Below are 21,024 nucleotides of genomic sequence, written 5' to 3'. Positions count from 1 at the left end.
AATTTTCATTTTACATTTATAAATCAACTGATTATTTTATTTAAAATGACGTATAGGGTGTGAGTACATTTTATCTAACTGTGCCCCAAGCATGTTGAACCCATGATACTGGTATTACAGATACAGAAGGCAGCTAGCTATAAGATGCTACAGGACACTTTCCAAACTAGCAGAATTCTTTCATTAAAAAACAAAACAAGGATTGAACCTGTAAGGCGCATGTCTGCATACTTTCTGATCCCTACCAGCCATTAATGACCAGAAAACATTTAAAATAAACACGTAAATGGTAGCCCTGTTTTGAATGTTTACATCCTTTGGTGTAGAGCCAAGGACAAAACACAGCATCCTATTTGGCTCCCAAAGCCTGAGAAAATTTGTTTCACTGCCTCAAACAAAATTGCACATAAAGGATTCAATTAGCTACAGGCTATATCCTGCCATTAAACGTATAACAGAGGAATACGATTAAGTAAAGAACACATCTTCAAGAATGTGTGTTAGTGTGTAGAGACGAAAATGACACAGCTAAAGGGGGACCTTAACACCTGACATCTGGATATGGATAAACACACACACACACACACACACACACACACACACACACACACACACAATTAAGGTACCAGGAAGCATCCCTCATATTCATCCTCTCTCAACACACTGTAGTGAATGCTCAGCCCCCTACATCTTGAATAGATGGGCCTATAAAGGCAGGCAATAAACTATGAAGCCTAAGATACATCGGTGATTAATTTACTGCTCCTCAACTCCGCGTCTGTGCCTTGGAAGGCAGCCCAGACCAGAGGAAATGTTGGGTTTCTGGCAGTCTCGTTTGAAATGGGTTCAGACAGCCTAAAGCTGCCCAAAATGTGTGTTCCACTTTTGCGATCTCCCCTGCACCTCGCCTCTATCTCCAGAGAATTCTTTCTCTCTGATTGGTGCTCCATCTGGTAAGGTTTCCCGGAAAACAAATAGAAAACAGAATTGTTGAGGATTTCATTGGCCACAGTGGGAGGACAAAAAATAGTCTGCGGATAAACAACAGACTATAGGAGTTTTTACAAAATGTGCATACCGGTGCTCAAATATCAATTTTGCTCTCTGATTTTCCTCCCAGATTTTTCCTACCAATTTTGGACCATGTTCAGGAAAATATTACAGTAAGAACCTTCAGGTCATTATTCATAGATCTTTAAGACAAAAGGCTTAATTCTACTGTGGGGGCACAGAGCACACCTGCATAACCTGAAACCAGACCTGCTTGTTACACTGTATGATTCAGGAAAACACATCTCGTGACTTCAGTTACCTCAGACTATGTCATAAATATAAAAAGCCTAGCAAATGGTTACTACAGAGGTCAATGTGGAAGGCTGTAAATAAGAGCATAAAAAGATGTCTATATTCAGTGGCCTTTTTAATGACTAAGTGGCAGGAATGGTAAAATATGTGATGAGGTGAGGGTGGTAAGCACTGAAAAGCACAACTATAAAAGTTATTTATCAGAAACAATTAGCTTTTGTAAGAAAAAAATTAATTGGGTGAAACGCTTCAGACATTGAAGAGTGAAAATGTGCTGTAATGGAGTTCCAAAAAATCACTTGAACTCCCCACTCAGCTATTTCATGCCCCCTGCAATGACATTTCCGCCGACTGGATATGCACTATAGGCAATACGTGACCTCATTTGGTTTTAATCAAGCGATATGTCCGCCTGTTCAAATAAGCTTTCTTTCTCCCGCCCATTAATCACTGGGGCTAACGCAGAGAGACTTCCCAAATGCCAACAAATCATTCGAAAGAGACATTCATTTTCAAAGGGATGGTCACAACTCATTTATCCCTTGAAATCTCTACCTGCATCCTGCACATGATGTTTTCATTAGGGGGGCACCAATTTATGGACTTGCCTCCGCGGCTGTCCACAGGTCCACCCCCTTTAACGTGAGGAGGCCTACTTCCTGTTGTCATGGCAACTGAATTCCACAGTTCAGAGGTACAAAAAATATTCTCCAAAAATTCAGCGGTGCTGTCGTAGATTTTGAATAGCTGTGCTGGCTTTCCTCGAAAAAAAAAAGTCCCAGCCACTTATTATGCAACCAGATGGCTCTTGACATGTGAAACAAAGTGTTTCTTGCAGCATGCCAGCTATGTGCAAAACAGCTCTGAAAAGTCTGATGACAGTGGCAAATGTCAGAGGCCAGAGAGAAGCAAAAGAAAACCTACTGCTTCATTAAAAGGAAAGAGAGAGAAATTTCACAGTGTGCATGGTAATTATACTGCATACAGTATACCATGAGCACATACGTCAATTCTTTTACATACAGACACAGCAGAGCAGTTAAAATTGGTTCTGAGTGGTATAACACAGTTGACCCACTATCCACAGGAGAAGGTTGGGAAATAACAAGCTCATTATTTGTATGATCTAGAGAATCTCAATTCCACTGTTTCTTAGTTGTGAGGAAACCCAGCAACTGTGCTTTGACAACCCAGGGGTTCCGCCATGAGCACCTGACACTGATGAAGGCATGGATCATCCTTGTTTGTAAACCATGGAAATGTCAGTCATTACATAAACTGCACATGATTTTTAATATCACCATGTCCACAAAAAATCTGTCTGGCACTGTATACCTGTATTTTAGAGGCCTTATTTCGCTATATCGATACAAGTAAGCACTATGTCATACACTAATTATGCTACACTGACACTCCCTATACATGCATAATCCTGCTCCTGAAAAAAATCTGCATGATCTGTCATCTTGATTATTACTATAAAGTGAATGTATAGTATCACTACATGCCTATCAACATTTTGTAAAACAAAAAATTCAAATTCAAAATTCAAAATTTACAGTGTGAATTAATTTAGCAGTAAAAGTGAAATTTAAATTGGAGCAAGTGCTATCCTTTGAAGCCGAATAGCCAGTCATGGAGGGGAATAGTAGCGAGGGGGTTAGGCAAAATGTGAGTCATCCTCCTTCTCTCCCTGGGGAGTGGAAATGTAATCTAACTGAGCCCAGGGCTTCCAATTCCCCTCCGGAGGAGTCGACTGGATTCATTAAGAGTCTGGCTGCTGTCCAGCTCTTTTAACACAAGCAGAGTTTTTTTTTTTTTTTTTTTTTATTGCATGTCGGTAGAAAATAAATCAAAACGTGTGAATAATATATCTCTAAGAAAACCACTGGCAGGAGAAAACGAAATGGGAGGAAAAAGAAGTTGGTGAATTATAGTTGTCTCCATCCATGCATTACATTTTCCTCTGCCAGATGTACTGACTGAAAATACAGGCAGGACAAAAAAGTGCATTTGTTCAGAGTATTTTAAAAAGAATGCAGGGCTTCACATCAACAGAAACAGCTGCAATTTGATTAAACAGTCACAACGTTCCAAGCTGTAAGGTGAGATTTGCTTCAGATGGTATTCCCATCATTATACATTTACACAACAATTCTTTACCGTGCATGAGGGATTTGCACCAGATAAAAAAAAAATACACTTTCTTTTCCTTTCATGCACATATTTTGTTTTTATGTAAAATGATAACACAACAGGGATAGGTACTATGGCAACATGTCATAGAAGTCAAATGGTATTAAATATTCCCAGTCCTCTACGGGGACAAGAACATCTCTAAGACTTGCAGAATGTCTGTGCAGCTTGAACAATGTCGGAGCAGAATACTGCTATATCTGTGACTACAAAACATGGGTCCATGTTGTAGATGACATAAGACGTGATCATCATAAATCATTATGTGAACAGGGATACACACCCAGATAGAAGATACACTGCCCATTAGAGCACCATCGTGATTGAATAGCACATTTGCAGACAAAACATTTATGGATTTTCATTGACTGAGTATGTATCTTACCTACTAATGCAGGATTCGACCCATGGAACAGCTGCTTGGTCCCCTCCTGTCGTGGATTCTGGAATGACACTGAGCTTCCCTCTCTGTAGGTCCTGTAGCCAGGAAGGCTGTGCCTCTGGCTCCGCAAGCCTGCCGCGTCATCACAGCCGCGCTGCTGTGCGAACAGGTCCAGTGACCTGTCCTGACTGACCCGGGAGCACTCGAGCGGCTGCCGGCCACACATGTTGCGGAAGCTGTCGGCCGTTTCCCCTCCTCGGACACGCTTGCAGTGCTGTGCATCGGACAAGGATAGCGTTGAGAGCGGGTCCACCTCGAAAAAGTTCCTGGGTTTTCTTGTCAGGGTGTCTATGTTTTGCTGGCTCCTTTGTTTCTCCTTCAGCTTGGCCAAAGATGAGTCCTTTTCCATCCTCTCGTTCAGGAGGTTACGAAAGGCGGGATTGTTGGTTCCGCTGAACAGTCCGCCCAGGTCGTCCGTTTCTGAGACAGCGTACTGGTCATCCTTGTGTTTGTGTTTGTGCTTGTGTTTGCGTTTGTGGAGACAGACACTTGCCAAGCTGCTGTTTCCACCTTTGAGAGACACATATGCAGGCTGCGTGTCGCCCATTCCCTTTGAGGACACGGTGTGGGGCATGCTTTTTGCTCTATGCCTGGTTACAGTCGCAAGTTTGGGGTAAGTACCAGAATGAAACTTGGGGGGAGGGATCTGTGGCCTCATGAAAGGGGATGCTGCTGCCCCCAATCCATGAGGTAAATAAAATGGAGGGGCATATTGGCCATAATAGCCCATATTCATCATACTAGTAGCAAGAGGCATGGATGTGTAAGGCATTGCGTATGGTGCATAGTAATTGCCACCAGGCATTGGGTAGCCAAACCCTTGAATGAAAGGCATCCGCATCATTGGCTCATTGGATTTGGCTGGTCTGCCGCGCCGCTTCTTTGATTTCTCTGAATTTCTGCGAAGATAGTGCACAGGATCGTAAGGAAGGTATGGCATAGGATAATAGTGGTCAAAGTTGACTCGAAAGATGCTGGGATAGGAATTTTCTCGATAAAAATTGTAGCTGCGGTGGGAAATTCTGAAGACCTGGAACTTGTTGATCAGCTCCTCCAGGCTGGCCAGGAACTGCAGGTCATCCCCTCTCTGAAGGCCCTTGCGCTTTCGTCGGTGCTTCTGTTTCTTCATGCTTTCCTGTGCGAGAAATTTCTCCACAGCGGCCGCTGATATACGTTTCGGGTAGTGCCCTCCCGTCACTTTGCCAGAAGCGTCAAGTGCAACTCCTTCTGCAGCTTCAAAGCTGCAAAAGTCAAAAGAATACCTCCTGCGAGATGCTGGCCCTTTCTCAGCTTGATCTGATGTGCTGTTGTTGTCAGTGCCAATGCCACTGTCGCTTGGGATTGTCTCTTCACTGTGGGACTCGCTGATGGGGGACAAGGTGACTTCTTTGATTGACGCCACCTCTGAAAGGTGTGACGGCGAGTTTGCCATAAGTCTTGGGGGAGAAAGCTTCCAGTTACTGCTTAGCAATCCTCTGGGGGCTTTTGTAGGCAAAGCACTGATAGGCTGTAGATTTGGCATGGTCTTCAGGTCTTGCTGGTTGGATTCGTGGATGGCAGGATACATCATCCCACCTGCTCCTGGAGACAGTGGCAGCATGACCCTTGGAGAAGGCATCCCGGTTGCTGTCGATGGATTAGAAGGCACTACAAGGTTCTCAAACTGGCTAGAAACAGGCATAGAGTGCTTATCTTTGTGCTCATCTTGCTGAGCCTGTAAATCAACTCTGGGCTTTCTTCCCCTTTTCTTGCCAATATAAATAGTTCCTCGCTTACTCACATTGATTTGTTTGCCAAGACGAGCCTCGATTGTCGATGCCATTGTTGACACGGCACTTGAAGCAGGAGCATTAGACTTAAGGGCAAGATTGCTAGTGCTAGCGCCTGACAAAAGTTCATTTAGTATGCTTTGCATCTTAACTAATTTCATCTTTTTGACTGACTTCTTTTTAAAGACACCAAGGTGACTGGTTTTGTTGAGTTTCAATTGATGGGGAGGAGAGGGGTTGTTTAAGGCCAGTTTCACTAAATCTGACAAATCATGGGTCCTCTTTCTTTTCTTTGCACCCAGTGTGTCCTGGGTAATTGGACTTACTGGACTTGTAGCAGTTCCTTCATGAATGGTCTCAACAGTAAGCAGTGGTTGTTTCTTGGGCCGGCCCCGCTTCCTCTTCACGGGGGTGATGACGGTCAAACTGTCTGTGTTGGTGTAGAGGGGGCTTGCTGGTGTAATGGGGTAGGCTGAGGGGGGATCTTCAATGGACAAAATAGGACACATTTCTTTCTGAGGACTTGGGCTATTTAAATATGACCACCTGTCCTTCACTTTGGACTGCCGTCTGTCAGTTTGTTTGCTTGAATCAAGCATTGCTCTTGGTCTGCCAACTGGGTTTCTTCTCTGCCTACTCGGACTGCTGTCCATATTACAAACACTTACTGCCGTATCTGTCTCTGGCCTGACAGGACTCCTCTCCATTTGTTTTTCTTTAAACAATTCCTTTGATTCCTGGCTGACTTGATCAGGTTTACTGTTCCTGTCAGGAATCTGCATCATTGGCGCATCATCCAAAGAGATCTCATCCTCTTGAACTCTGCGATTCTTCCGCTTCCTGCCTTTTGATTCGTCCATGAGCTGAGGGACAGAGCTATGCAACATCTTGGTCTCATCCTCCATCTTCTTACTCCCACTATCTGCTTCGACACTCTGCGTCTCAGCTTTCTCAAGTCCACACAAGTGCCTCTCTTTAACATTGTCTTGACCAGGAAATTCTGTGCCCTTCTCAACCTTCTTAGACCACAGCAGATCTGAACTGTGGCTACCACCCAGGGTTCTCATTGAGTCTTTTCTACCATACTTCCTCTTGATATTTCCAAACACCTGCTCTGTGACACCTTGTAAGCCCCTTTCTTTGCTCAAAGAGGAATGCAACAAAATATTCGAGTCTGAGGCCGTGGCCATTGATGCGCTTTCTGTTGATGATATCTGTGGATCTGCAAACTGGAAAGACATTCCAGTGCCGCAATAGGATAAAGGCGAACCCTCTGCAACCTTTTTTGCTTGCATCTTGCTCGAGAGGGTGATGTTCGATTCGGACTGCGGGCTCTTGCTATTGCATGTGAATTCTGTTTTTGACTCTATTATGTTTCCATGAGATAATGCCTCTGGTGCTGGTGGTTTTGTCCAGTCCACTTGGTGCATGTCATTGTTTTTCCGCTCATGCTTTGGTTTCATGGACTCTCCAAGGACATCAAGCATCTCTTTGTCACTTTGATCGGCGTGTTTGAATAGCCTTTCATATGTCTGCGAAAAACAAGAGAAAACAAGAGGTTAAGGATGTTATGTATACATACATACTGTACATATATACATGCATGTATTACAATAATAAACAACATGAGGATGCAACATGGGCGTTGTAAAGCTCCCATGTTTTCTAAAAGGGCAGGAAGATGATGGAGGTGCAACCTCAGCTTTGTAATTCAAAAAGTCAATCCTAACATTGCCCTAACATCTTTATTCAAAATAAAATCCTACATACACAGGCATAAGAAGATGCAAGCAGTGGTGCCATAATCCTATTAAGATGTATGATTTCAAAGTGAACCAAACAGCAATGCATCATAACAAATTGATATCCTTCACTGATTCTCCAATAAAATGCCATATATTCTGAGACTATGAGGCTGCCTGCACTTCCTTTGCCCTCCTCTTCATCTGTAATCAGTAAGGGACAATTCATTAAGCCTTCCTATAAGGCAAGCAGCCGCAGAATGCTTTATCTGCGGTGCACAGCCAATGCAGTCACACTTGGCTATTAAGAAGAAAATATATATGTATACATTTTCACATGCTGAGAGGTGAGCTGGGGAAAGCAGAGGGGAGATAATAATATTGACTTGCACATTTTATTCTGTGTGTTCTTATCGATGCACAGGCAGCATGAATATTTAAATGTTTGTCATGCCAATTGAGCTTTTAGAATTTCAGCATTTGAAGAGAGATATGTAGTTAGAGGAAGAGGGAGAGAGAGACAAGATAGAGAGAGAGGTATAGTGAGAAAGAAAGAGAAGAAGAGAAATAGTTAGAGGGAGAGAGCAAGATAGGAGTAAAAAGAGAAAGAGAGAGACTGTATTGAGAGTGGAAAGCGGGAAGGGAGGATTGGGGTCTGCCGGAGTCATCCTACAGCCTAATCCTCTCTGATATCATTCAATCAGAGGCTTTTAATTGAAAAGAAACACAGTCAAGAGATGCATTGGGGGAGATATTCCCTCTGCCAGGCATGGTCTTTGAATTTTACCCCTTCTGTGAGAAAGTGCATCACCTTTTGGATCCTTAATCCTGTAATCCCCTGTGGAATTTGCAGTCTTCCTGAGCTCAAAGGATACAGTCTCAAATGCAGTGTGCCAAGTCTCCTAGTCACTCTTTAATTTGGCTAAATGGCATTATATTCCCTACTGTCTCCAAAACAATATCCCAGCGATTGCATAACCTCTGCGCTGAGTATGTCAGTGCCATTATACAAACACACACAACCAAAGGGATTAGTCTGATAGATGAATTACAGTGCTGTGAACAAGAATTCATTACTGCTTTTTAAAATTCTCATTGACTGCCAAAACAGATACAGTCCTGAAATCTGTAACTTTTGGTCAGAAAATACAAATATCCTCAGAAGTCAACACGCAGTCTACTTTTAAATCAGACACTGCAATAATGGCGGAGGAGAAAGACTACAGCTGTGGATATCACCTTCGCACCCTCAATTTCAGAGACATAAATAGTACACATTTTGGCTCTGAGACTGCTACCGTGAATGAAGCGGTGAGGTCTTCTCGAACACTAAATATTATGTTGCTGTGGTGCAGTCACTAAGCAGCCTAATAAAAAAATCTCTGCAGTCATAAATGAGTGATGTCTGCCTTTAATGAGTGCTGCTTATCTGCTGAGAACAGAGTCTGCTTTTTTGGCAGCGGCTACTGGGCAGTTGGCTCACCAGACCCAAATCCTGGTGGGTTCAAATCTTCTCGAATCCCAGATTCAGCGGGCGTAGCGTTGGCCTCAGCATTTGCAGATAAACGGGCAGCGGAACCACAGGCAGAGTCACTCAAATGATAATAAGCCTGGTTTGGCATGCAGCTGAGTCTCTCTGTTTCCAATTCTTTTTTTTTTTCGATGGGGGTGGGGGGAGTGGATAGGCTATGTTTGGTTTTATTGTTCTCACAGTTCTCAAAGCCATACTATGTTTTGATGGACTCCATTTTATGTGGCGAGCAAGGAGTGCTCTTGGAGCTGCTTGTCGTCGGACATATGCTGAGCCAAACATCCCCCTCGCCTGTACCTGATCTCTGCCAGATCACACAGCGGCCCTCCTGTCAATCCTCCCGGGCTTTGTTTCAAGAGGACGCCGACAGCAGAGTGATGTGTTTTGTGGTTAAGTCAGGTTTCATGATATGTGATGTCTCACAACAGTGCTGTCATGCATATCCACTGACTTCTTATACCATTTGGGGATGCAAAACAAGTGTTTTGCATTAGATAGAATGTGTCCTTGGCATGACATGTTGGAGCCCATGTTTTTTGCATTTATGGCAGGCCACACATTCGTATGCTTTCTCGCAGCGGTCCATGGTTTAGACACGAGAGGGTCCGTCTAATGAAAGCATTAATCATAACCATATCCCACTCGGCAAGGACCAGAGAGAAAATTACTATTAAAAGCAAAGTAGATGACTGTCCCCTGAATCATGGACCCCCTCTACCAAAACAGACCCTTTGACATGTGAAAATGGGCATTGTTTCATACGCAATGGATCAGACAAAAAATCCATTAGCCTCGACTGGTGTCGCACATTTCTCTGCTCTTGGGCATCTACTCCCCCTTCAAAAGGGTTCCTTTCCACTGATAAGCATGCTTCATAACCCTGGCGCTAATTGGTCAAATTACAGCGTTTGTATCGCTGGTCTCTGGTAACAGAGTCTGAAATGCTCTTTTGGAGGACACCTTTTTTGTTAGACAGCTCCCAGTGTCCTGCTGGCCCGGGGGTAAGACGACACTGGAAGGATAAGGTGTCATCTACATGAAATGGATACACCGTCTCCGATTACATGTAGCGCTTCTTCGCTCATGTCAGGACAGACAAAAACACATTATAGGGGCTAAGTGACTATATAAGACAAAAAAGGTTGTGTAAATTGAGATTGCTGTGAATGAAACTAAGAGATATTACTGCATTTCTCAAAAAATAATTGATATCTAAACATACATATACAAGAGGTTCCCTGAGTTATTATGAGACATAGACTCCATTCACAAAATTGTTGTGTAATAAGACCCGTGCTTGTGTTTCAGTTAAGAGCTTTGATCCCCTTGTTCTTGCGGTTTTCTTAATCCTCTCAATCCCTAGATAGTAGTAACTGAGGTATTGCCTTTTTCCTGTCATCAAGATAATGACACTGCGTTCAGTCCGTCTGCCTTGTCAATCTGTTTATATACCCACTCTGTCATGTCTTACACAAACAGGTTTACAATGGCAGTGTAACCATCATGCTCTGGGGGTTTGGGATGAGCTCGGAGGGTAAAGAGGATTGCTGAACCAAAACTCATGTTCTGTACTGCTTACATGAAATAATGGATGCCCGTCTTTCTCAGCTTCCTGAATCTTATTACAATGGCTATTTGTGTTTTATAAACTTCAAGGATACCCTCTCCTTTACTCTTTCCATATGGGTCAAAAAATGCAATCGATTAAGCAGATTTCATTAAAAGGTTTCTAAGGTTTCCTTGTAAAGATGGTGAGATAGCTGTGACATATGTAAGCAGTTACAGCATTGTTGGGGGGGGGGGGGGGGGGGGGGTCATACTGTTATGTTCGTGCATCTGAAGACCTGACTCCTAACTTGAGTTACACTTCAAAAGCACTGAATAAACACTGCAAGGCAAAGAAACTCCAGCAAAGATATCTCAACTTGCAATGTGTTATTTGCAAATTATAGCCTGAAATGAGAAATGTGCTGCATGTAGTAAATACAGCTGCTAAAAAGCCAAAGCAACTGACTAATGATTAACTCAAAGGCTGGCTTTTTTATTATTAAATCTAATCATCACACATATGAAAACAATAAAGATGCCCTCTTAGGCAGCTATCTATCTCTTCTTAATCATCAGTCTGATTGATTCAAGGAGGGTCAACCACAAATAAAGCTTCATTATTCACTGACAGCACCCCTGTCTAAACACTTAATTCAGGTTTTAATAGTATTAGCCTCCATAATTATGCCAATTTGCTTTAAAATTCCATTCACGCTGTGCATTCGTTGCCGTTCTCACTGATTAATTATGTTCGGTCCCACTAGGCCCTCTAAACTCATCCATCCTTTTGAACTAAATGATTAACAGACTGTACACTGGAAGCCAGTTATGAGTGCCAGCACTGATGTGTCGCTCGGCAAACCACGGAGTCACCAAAGGGCTTTGAAGCCGAGATAATAAAGGAAGACGTGGTGACCACCCCCTTTTCCTGTACACCTTCTTCATTAAAACACACTGCGTAAATGTTTGCCGGGTGGCTGCCTTCCCCTTCTTTGTAACAGTCGGCTCTTGTCACAATTTGCCTGCGCGCGTGAGGACTTTTCCTGAAATGCGCTGAACATCTGGATGTTGGCTGTTAAAAACAAAATGGTGGGGTGGGCTGGAGGGTGGAGGGAGGTTTGGGTGGGGCGGGGTGGTAGCGTGCAGGAAAGAAAGCTCACATCCTACTGAAACCGCTTCAGCCAATGTCAAGCTGAGGAAACGTAGAGCCTAAAACTCCTTCAACAATGCATCTGGCACAAACAAAATGGAGCACCCAATTTGTTACATGGAGGCTGCAGGAGTACGTGCAGGGATAATAAAACATCTGTGTCTACACCCCCCTCCCCTCCTCTACCCCATACCCCACCCCATCTCGAATGAGGAAAACAACACACACACAGACACCAACAGACACACACACACGCAAACCAGCTTCCCTGTACCACCCCTTCCAAGGATGAGGTGCTGCACAGCATTCACAGCGGAGAAAAAGGACATTCGCTCCACATTTACAGGGGTGACTCCCTCCTCACCCTCACAAACACACACTCCACCCCCCCCCCCCCCCACCCCCCCCCACACACACACTCACACCCAAAACCTCCCACCCCTTTGCTATTTGCACCAGTTGGCTCATCTGTCTGAGGAATAGTATGCATGCAGCATTATTGTGTATTTGCACTACCGGCAATTCGAGAGCTCCAAGGAACTGCACGGGGCTCTAACGCAGAGGTGCCAGGCTGGCATGGCCGTTTCTCATGGCACACGGAGCGGGATAAGTGGCATCTCCACAGGCCCCAAAGCCCAGGAGTAGTGAGGGACAGTCCTGTGGTTTGCTCCACACTTGTTATTATTTTCCTTTCGAAAAAGATAAAAAATACCTTCCTCTCTCCAGGGGGTGGACAAGAGATGCGGGTCTGACTTCAGAGGTATAAAGCTCGCTGCATTTACAACATTCAGACTGAAATTACCTGTCATTTTCTACCTCCTCGACTGCATCCCTTTCTATAGTCCCTGTCTCTCCGAAGGAATATGCATGCATTTCAAATGTCTGAAGCAAATTAAGATACAGATCTACAGTATGAATGGACAAGACAAGGGAATTCATTTGGTTGTTTTCCAAATAAGCATGAACACAGCAATCCTATTGAAGGCATATCATCTTTTTGACTAAGTCAATAAAACAAACTTGGAGCACCAGGAAAGTCTGCTTGGGGCACCAACACCCTAAACCTGGGAACACTGAGCTGAAAACGCCCCCTCTGACCCTGGGTGGGCTAATGATCTATCTTATGTAGCAAACTTTTGATTAACACGTCTTTAGAGCTTTCCCTGGTCTACCACTGGGTCGTACACTTTGCCCCTGAAGGTGCAAGATTTTACGGCTGTGATGCGGATTAGTGTGATTAACACAAACCTGCACTAATCACAACAGTCAGCAGGGGTCATTAGCCACAGTCGAGCAGCAAGCCGAAAAAGAAAAAAAAAAATTCCGAAAACGTTCCGTGCAAGCTGCCAGACTTGTCCCGTCGGCACACTGAGTACTCTTGTGGTGGTTGTGAGTTGGAGGGGGATAGTCGGGTAGGGGGTGGGGGGAGAAAAAGTCATACTTGGCCTGCCTGTAATCAGAGCTTTCAGAGCGTTAGGTCACGGATAGAGGAAGAAACTATCAGAGAGGTACTGTAATGGAAAACAAGTAGCTCTCCCTCCCTGAGGACATAACTGAGCGAGGGATGGAGAGGGAGGGGGATAATGAAAGAATGGCCCGTCTTCATATTTCCTAAACACGCAGAGTAGGGGGGCAGTTGTGTGAGGCAGAGGATGGTGGGGCAAATATTTCACATGACTCTTATTCACAGTCTGTTTTTCCATCTTAATTACTGCACATCAACGGCAGAATTCCCTGGACCGCACGAGCGAGGAGGAAGTCAGAGGTGACCTTTGTAGTGGTGCATTTGATATTTAAAGCTCCTGGAGGAGGACAGACTGTCACACGGTCCCCCCCTGACCTTCTGCGCTAACACAGCCTGACCTTTTACTTCTACATAATTTGTGTTAGTGCTCTTGCATAATGCAGCGTCTAACTGTATGACACACTGCGGCACTGACCCAAACAAAGGGCTATTGTGCCGCTGCAGAAAAAAACTCACTGCCCCATGCGGTGAGGGGAGCGAGAACCCCAACAGTGATTCCTAACCCTTGGGGAGGGAAATGAAATCCAAGTGGACAACTTCACGGATGTTTCCCAATTAATTCAGAAAAGGGAGAGTTTTTTTTCTGTCACGCGTGTGCCGGTCATACATAGAGGAGGCTGAGTCTGTGGCGGGTTTGGCCCAGATTTGACCCAGATGTGGGCCGGGTCGCTGCCACAGGCAGCTGCTGTGGGACATGGTGACCTGTTTTGCCCTGTCTGGGAGAGCAGCAGCACATGTGGGGACCCCGCCGCAAGAAGACCCCACACAAGTAGGGGGATAGGAAAGGGGATTTCCTCCCAGGCCACAGACCATCAGGCCATCCTGTCTACCGCAGGACTCCTGCCACCTCAACTCCACTCCCAACCCTCCCTCCCCCACAGCCTCAAGCCGTCTGCACTTTCCCTTTCACCTGCTGGAGCAGACACTGCCAGCCTTATTCCACACACACACACACACACACACACACACACACACACACACACACACACACACACACACCTACCCTCTCACTCCATAACCCCCCCCTCCCATCAGGGCAGGGGCCAGGGGCCAGGTTAAACACACCAGCCTGGACACAATACCCAAAGTCCCTGCGGTAAACACTGGAGGCTATCATGTCACTGGTCCTCATCCCCCTCACTCAAGAGGTGTGAGTCCATGAACAAGCAAGATAACAGGCCTCTCTGTCCGTGTCAAGCCACTGGTCATGTTTATAATACTAACAATGAAAATCAGAGCCATGCCGCTCAGGGACATCGGGTTATTTAAATGGCACCGCAATAGATTTGGGGTTTGTCTCTTGGTAGGGGAGAGGTATCGCCATGGAGCAGAGTCTGTGATTGGCTTTTTATTGGCCGTTGATGATTTCTAAATTCCATACATCGGGTTTTGTTTTGTCGTTTGTCTCTGCGGCACTGAAGATCAAATTAGTTTAATCATAAAAAGGGAATATAAAAGCAAATCCACAACATATGAACATCAACTGCCTGCCCCAGCCAGACAGAGTTACCAACTCCATGTGCAGCACAAAATCACGCTCTCTCACACACGCACACATAGAGAAACACCAACATGCGTGCACACACAGAGAGACAGAAAGACAGAGAGAGAGAGGGAGAAAGACACACACACACACACATACACACACTCACACACACACACACACACACACACACACACACACACACACACACACACACACACACACACACAAACACACACACACACACACTGCCCTTCAAATAGTTTTCTGCAGCCCATTCTTTGGCAGGAGGCCCGGTGGCTTGAGTGTTTCATTTTTGCCTGTGTATAGGCCTGGGCAGATGTCCAGAAAAGGCCCAGCACAAAGGAGGGGAGGCCAAGCAGAAAGGGAGCGGGAATGAGAGAGACAGACAGAGGGAGCGAGACAGAGAGAGAGAGAGAGAGAGAGAGAGAGACAGAGAGACAGAGAGAGAAGGGGGGGGGGGGGGGGAGAGAGAGAGAGAGACAGGAACAGGGAGAGACGAATCTCGAAGCAGTTCTTTCACAGCAGTTCCCTCCAAAAAAAAGCAAAGTGATTGATATGATTCTCACACAGTTCCCTTTGGCTTTGAGACAACATCACCCCTACCCTTTTCTGCCCCAGCAACCCCTGCCCCTGCCCCAGTGCCACCTCACACACCCCCCCCCCACCCCCAATCTACTACCCCAACCCCCCCACCCTCCCCACACACACACACACACACACACACACACACACACACACACACACACACAGACACACACACACACACACACACACACACACACACTCCCCACACACACACACACACACACACACACACACACACACACACACAGACACACACACACACACACACACACACACACACACACACAGACACACACACACACACACACACACACACACACACACACACACACACACACACACACACACACTCCCCACTCTGCCCCCTTTTCTCTTTTTTCTCCTCCTCCCCTTTCCCTTTTCTGTGGAGGACCACCCTCCCCCTGTGGGAACCACGCTTGGCAAAGCTAACCCCCCCGGGACCCCCTCGGGTTCCATTGAGCGCTGGGCTCTTCTCTGATCTGGCCAGCCTTTGTGTGGCCGGCTGACAGGTCCAGAGCAAACAAACAAAATGAATACTAACACGCCTTTGTGTCTGCTTCCCAACGAGGAGCACTTAAAGGAGAGGATGAGAGAAGGACGAGGACGAGGAGAGAGAGAGAGAGAGAAAGAGAGAGAGAGAGAGAGAGAGCTTAGGTGGGGGTTTGGGTTGAAGATGGTGGTGGTAAGTGCTGATGGGAGTGGTCAAAAATGAAAAGAGAAGAAGAGAGAAAAGCAAAAGGGGAGAAAAATAAAGAGCTCTATTCCTGATCCCCTGGCCACTCACACGGAACTCTCTCTTTTCCCTCTTACCAAACACCCCCCCCAAACCCCCCCCCGCGCTCCCGCCTGCTCTCTACTTATTCCTCCCCTCCCTCTCCTTCCCATAAGCTCTTTAGGGAATATAAAGACCGCCATTCATTCTGGGAGAAAACACTGGGACCAAGTGGGATGTCTCTCAAGGTGTGCGTCTGGCCTGATGCTTGTCTCGGGCCAGGCAGCGTGCCTTTTCCGGAGGGCTCCTCCTCCTCCTCCTCCTCCTCCTCCTCCCTAGCGGTTACATTTAACGCGTAATCTGACAACAGACGGCTGAATGGAGGGCTACAAACAAGACCCCCGTCAACTCGCTCCGCCAACAACAACAAAAAAGTAAGCAAAAAATGTGGATCTTCATTGATGCGACAGTGTTCCGAAACATATTCGCCCACTGTGAAACCAGCTTTGCAAATATCAAACAAAATATCATCACACACACACACACACACACACACACACACACACACACACACACACACACCACTGGCAGATGTAGCGAATGCCATGGATTCAATGGGACAGTGTACCAACAGACAAAGCCTTAAATAACTATAATTACGTTTCCTACGCAGCACTTTCACTGCAACTGTTGCCAAATGAAATTAAATACAGCCTTCAGTCATGCAGAAGGTAAGGACTACAAAAAAAAAAAAACGATAGAGAAATACAAATGACATTGCCTTTGTTAGCAAAATTGCATCAATTTCCCCATAATCACACCTTTTATGCTGATTCCATTGATTTCACCTTTTGTGTGAGAAGCCTGTGTGGCTAGCTGACCTTGGCAGGTGCTGGCAAGGAGGCAGGCAAGAGAACTGCTGAAAACACATTAATTGGGTCTGACATCACCCAACAACCCACGCCCATTAACCATCTGTATAAACGGAGACGTTTCCAAGCTGTATATGTCAATGACACTTTATGTGTAATGTCCTTGGTGTCAAAAGAGTGCATTCATAAGGAATTATAATGCATCTGTTATGAAGCACAGCTTTTGGAATGATGACCTCTACACCCAACAATAAAAAGAAGTCTATGAGACATAAATCTCTGTAGAATCGTTGTAAATGGGCACTGTTCAGGCCAGATGCTGGTGAAATAGGACCACTGCTATTTAATCAAACTGCTACAGAATAATGTAATTTGTTGTTTGACAAGGAGCTGGGAAATTGGTGCTTGACATTTGACCAGTTTCACATGAAAAACACTGTTGAGCAGTTCTTGGTGAGGTAACCTAGTGGTTAACATACTGTTTTAGCCTCTCCACTACACAGAGGGAAAAGATTTGTGTTTGATAAAAGCTATTCACTTTTAAGGCTTTTCACTCCCCAAAAATAGATGCAGATGTTGGGGTGGGTGGAACAGGGATGAGTGGCCAGGGAGGAACGGAGAGGGGTTCTTTCTTACAATATTTTACAATATATATAACAATCTAGCTACTGTTAGGTTGATTAGGAAGTCTCACATAATGTCACCTTGTTGCTCTTTGGGGATATAGCATAGGGCAGCTGTAAATACTGTTTTGCTTTCACCCACAGCGATGGTGTCTTCGAAAAGCAAAGCTCCCAGCCCATTACCTATTATTTTCATATCCTGAAAAACACCTGATGTCTTAAAAAGATAACAACACTCAATTACAATACAAGGCTCCTGAAATAGCAGCCTAAAACATCATATTTTGACAAGAGAACTAGCCATAATTTCTAATCACACGGACATACTTTGTCTGTCCAGCATTTATACAATAATGTACTAATTAGCCAGTTCAGACTAATTTCATATTACCATCTGCAGTCTGTGGCTATGGACACGTAGCCTATCATGTATGAAGACATTTGTAAGAGTCATGGCATTTTCCCATCCACTCATTTAGCCCACTAAATGTTTTCCAGACATTTAGAAAAAAATCAGGTTGTGCAAAATGAGGCAGTTGAAAAAACAAATAACAACAAAAACAACAAAATAAAGGCATGGAAGGGGCTCAGTGAGTGGTTACACTGAGCATTTGTTTTGCTCCACGGGCCACTGCCCTCAAGGCAAATGTGAAAGAAGGCCAAGTGCCATTTTAGGAAAGGAAATGATTCCAGGTTTCAAAGAGTCTGTGTTATTTCAGTTTTGTGGAAATGCTGCAGGCTCTGAAATTTCAGGATGAGAAAAAACACAACAAAGTTCGAGAGGAATTTGCTCATCACCGCAAGCTCTACTGCCTGTGTAATTAACACAATGTGATTGCTAAAGTATTGCAGGAAGCAATTTACTGCTTGCTCTCCATTAAAAACGAGAATTCCTAAGGGATTATGATCATTTAGGTTCAGATTTACGAGGAATGCTTGCGCTGAAGGACTGGCCTGTTACTACAATTGTTACTATTTTCTGAAGCATCAAAGTCTTTACTGAAACTAACTTTACTTTAACTGAAAAGAGTACATATAATAGTCCATGCATAATAGTATTAAGCGTGCCTCATTCTTAGTATTCCCTAACATCAATGCAAGAATCCTGAGACTGTGATAGTGATGTTTATTTCACTATTCTGCCTATGCCATTAATCTAATGCATATTTCTCCCTGTGTAGCCGGTGCATGGTAGCTTAGTGAGTAGCTTTAGTCCACAAGATAAGGTCATGTGATGGAGACCAGTACATTCTTCCAGTACTTCTGACATTCCACTGTTTGGAGAAACAGAACTGTTTTGCCATACGTTGTTTCAAGACATTCAAATGGTTCTAAAAAAACATCTGGCCTGGATGCCGTGAGCACATTTCAGACCTTTGGTTTATAAAACCACTCACTTGAATAGACCACAGGACCAAAGGCTCCAGCACAACCTGTACCAGGGACCACTTGTGTCTTGTTACTGTACCTCCACTTTATATTTGGCTCATGATGCATGATGAGTCAATATTAGTAACTCACTGCAGACCACTCAAGCATACAGGCCGTCTGGTACGACACTGGCTTGCTTTCCAAGGTCGGGAGACACAAAAACTGCAAATTGGGTCTTTATACTTTACTATACTGCAGAATAGACTATCACAAAGTAACTATACGAGGTGAAATTCTTCCCTTTGACAGTGGAGACTTTGGCAACATTGGTATAATCTAAACCTAAAATTACCATAACACACATAAATAGTACAGAACAAAAGGTTAATCAAATTAATCCAAAACAATGTGTTTAGATCTCATGCTATTTTAGGCAAGGGCACTCCGTGTTGCCATGGTATACCTAACAGAGCTCCATTAAGCTTCTCAAGGTGTTATGCACCTCGTGTTGTGCAATGCCCAAGTCACAAACACTAAAGGGAATATCGCCTTACAGTGATGTTCATTGAGATAAACAAATAGGGCAGGCAAATTCCATTTCTTATACAATCAAGAAACCTCTGTCTTGGATAGACTTGGATGAGACCATATGGAATGAAAAGAGGAAGACATGACTAACACGTTTAAAGGCAAATGGCCTAGGCCCTAGAACATGACAAGGGAGATTCCAGAATAGAATCTGCAATCTGACACAGAAGCCAATGCAGGCTGAATACCACTAACACCAATAACCAATCCAAACTCAGTGGGGTGCAATGCGGCGCACACCATCTCTGGTATAATGACGTCCTCAATATCACAGCAAGAAAACATTTTGATGGCTGCTCCGTCCAAGCAAAACAGGACGAAAGAGAAGAACTGGGGCACAATAGCTTAAACCAATAAAAAAGGATTGCAGAACTCCAATCCATGAGTGACTGAACAATGGCTCCTTTGTGTGAGGGGGGTAGTGGTGGTAGTGGGTGTGTGTGTGTGGGGGGGGGGGGACACTTGGCTCCCAGGCAGCTGTTTTTTCACTCGATATCGATCTCGCCCTAAAAAGGGCTGAGCTGTACAGAAGCACCTGAGCAACATCCGCCTACGCAAGGCTGTCGAACGATCAAGAGGGAGCAACAACACACTCAATATAAAACCAATCACCGCTTATATCATGGCTTAAATATGAAGGCGTTAACCTGCCATAACCCTTGACAGAAGGGCCCCATGTTAACCAGGAGTCTGAGGACTCTTCAGCGTTAACGCGAATAATGACAGTGCAGGGCAACCAAAACCAAGACGGAGACCTCTTCACCTTCACATGCTGGGGGATCAATACTGGCTCTGCTTTGTCACTGCCCAAGCACTTTCAAGCGATGACTCATAGCCTATATGCCCATGTCGGATCTCACTAGAATCTTTCCATGGGATCAGGAACGACAGCCGAAAGCATCTGACCTTGCTAGAGCCTCAGAGAGACCAGAGACGACAAAATCAAATGACTAGATACAATTTTCCCTTTAACCACATTTACTAGTACCTAACATGCTCTACTTCTCTGCACATAAAAAAAAAAATTCTGCCTACATGTCTCTGGTGTATACTGAAGCTGAGCCGTTGGTCACTTAAAACCCGCAGTCCCTGAGAGAGGGCTGATATGGTTGGATTCAGTTCATTAAAAGTTTTGTTCTACACCAGGATCACCTTCTCTCCATCATTTGTCATCTCGAAGTATCTGTCCACATACCACCCAGGAAAAAAAGGAGGAACAGAGAGCATCCAAAAACACATTGGGTTGTTGACACTGTATGTCAAAACATCCCCACAGTAAGTAGCTATGGTTAAAGTCACAAAAGTCCTCTCTGGTTCAAGAATGATCGAAATGGCCACACACATCAATACTACAGCGGCAGCACATAGTGTTTGGTGGGAAATTGTGTTTTTGAGGCAAGCAAGCTTAGGAAAAGCTCACAGCTCTATTTCTGGGTTTGAATGAAACAGTATTTGTTTTCACCTGAGCACATGACTACAAATGACTGCCAACCAGCCCATCGACCAGCCCCCCCCGCCACCCATACAAGCGTCCACC

General features: G+C 44.8%; 1 protein-coding gene across 2 annotated transcripts in view; it reads right to left on the bottom strand.

The window, feature by feature from the left end:
* Positions 1–21,024, bottom strand: part of setbp1 (SET binding protein 1) — a 50,196-nt gene that overhangs the window by 4,828 nt on the left and 24,344 nt on the right. For both annotated transcript variants that reach the window (XM_042101233.1, XM_042101232.1), the window contains exon 3: positions 3,887–7,244. In XM_042101233.1, coding sequence (XP_041957167.1) covers positions 3,887–7,244 — 3,358 coding nt within the window. The remainder of the gene's footprint in view (positions 1–3,886; positions 7,245–21,024) is intronic.

Source organism: Alosa sapidissima, chromosome 8 (assembly GCF_018492685.1).
Source record: "Alosa sapidissima isolate fAloSap1 chromosome 8, fAloSap1.pri, whole genome shotgun sequence".
NCBI lineage: Eukaryota > Metazoa > Chordata > Actinopteri > Clupeiformes > Clupeidae > Alosa > Alosa sapidissima.
This window is presented reverse-complemented; position numbering and strand designations above follow the sequence as displayed.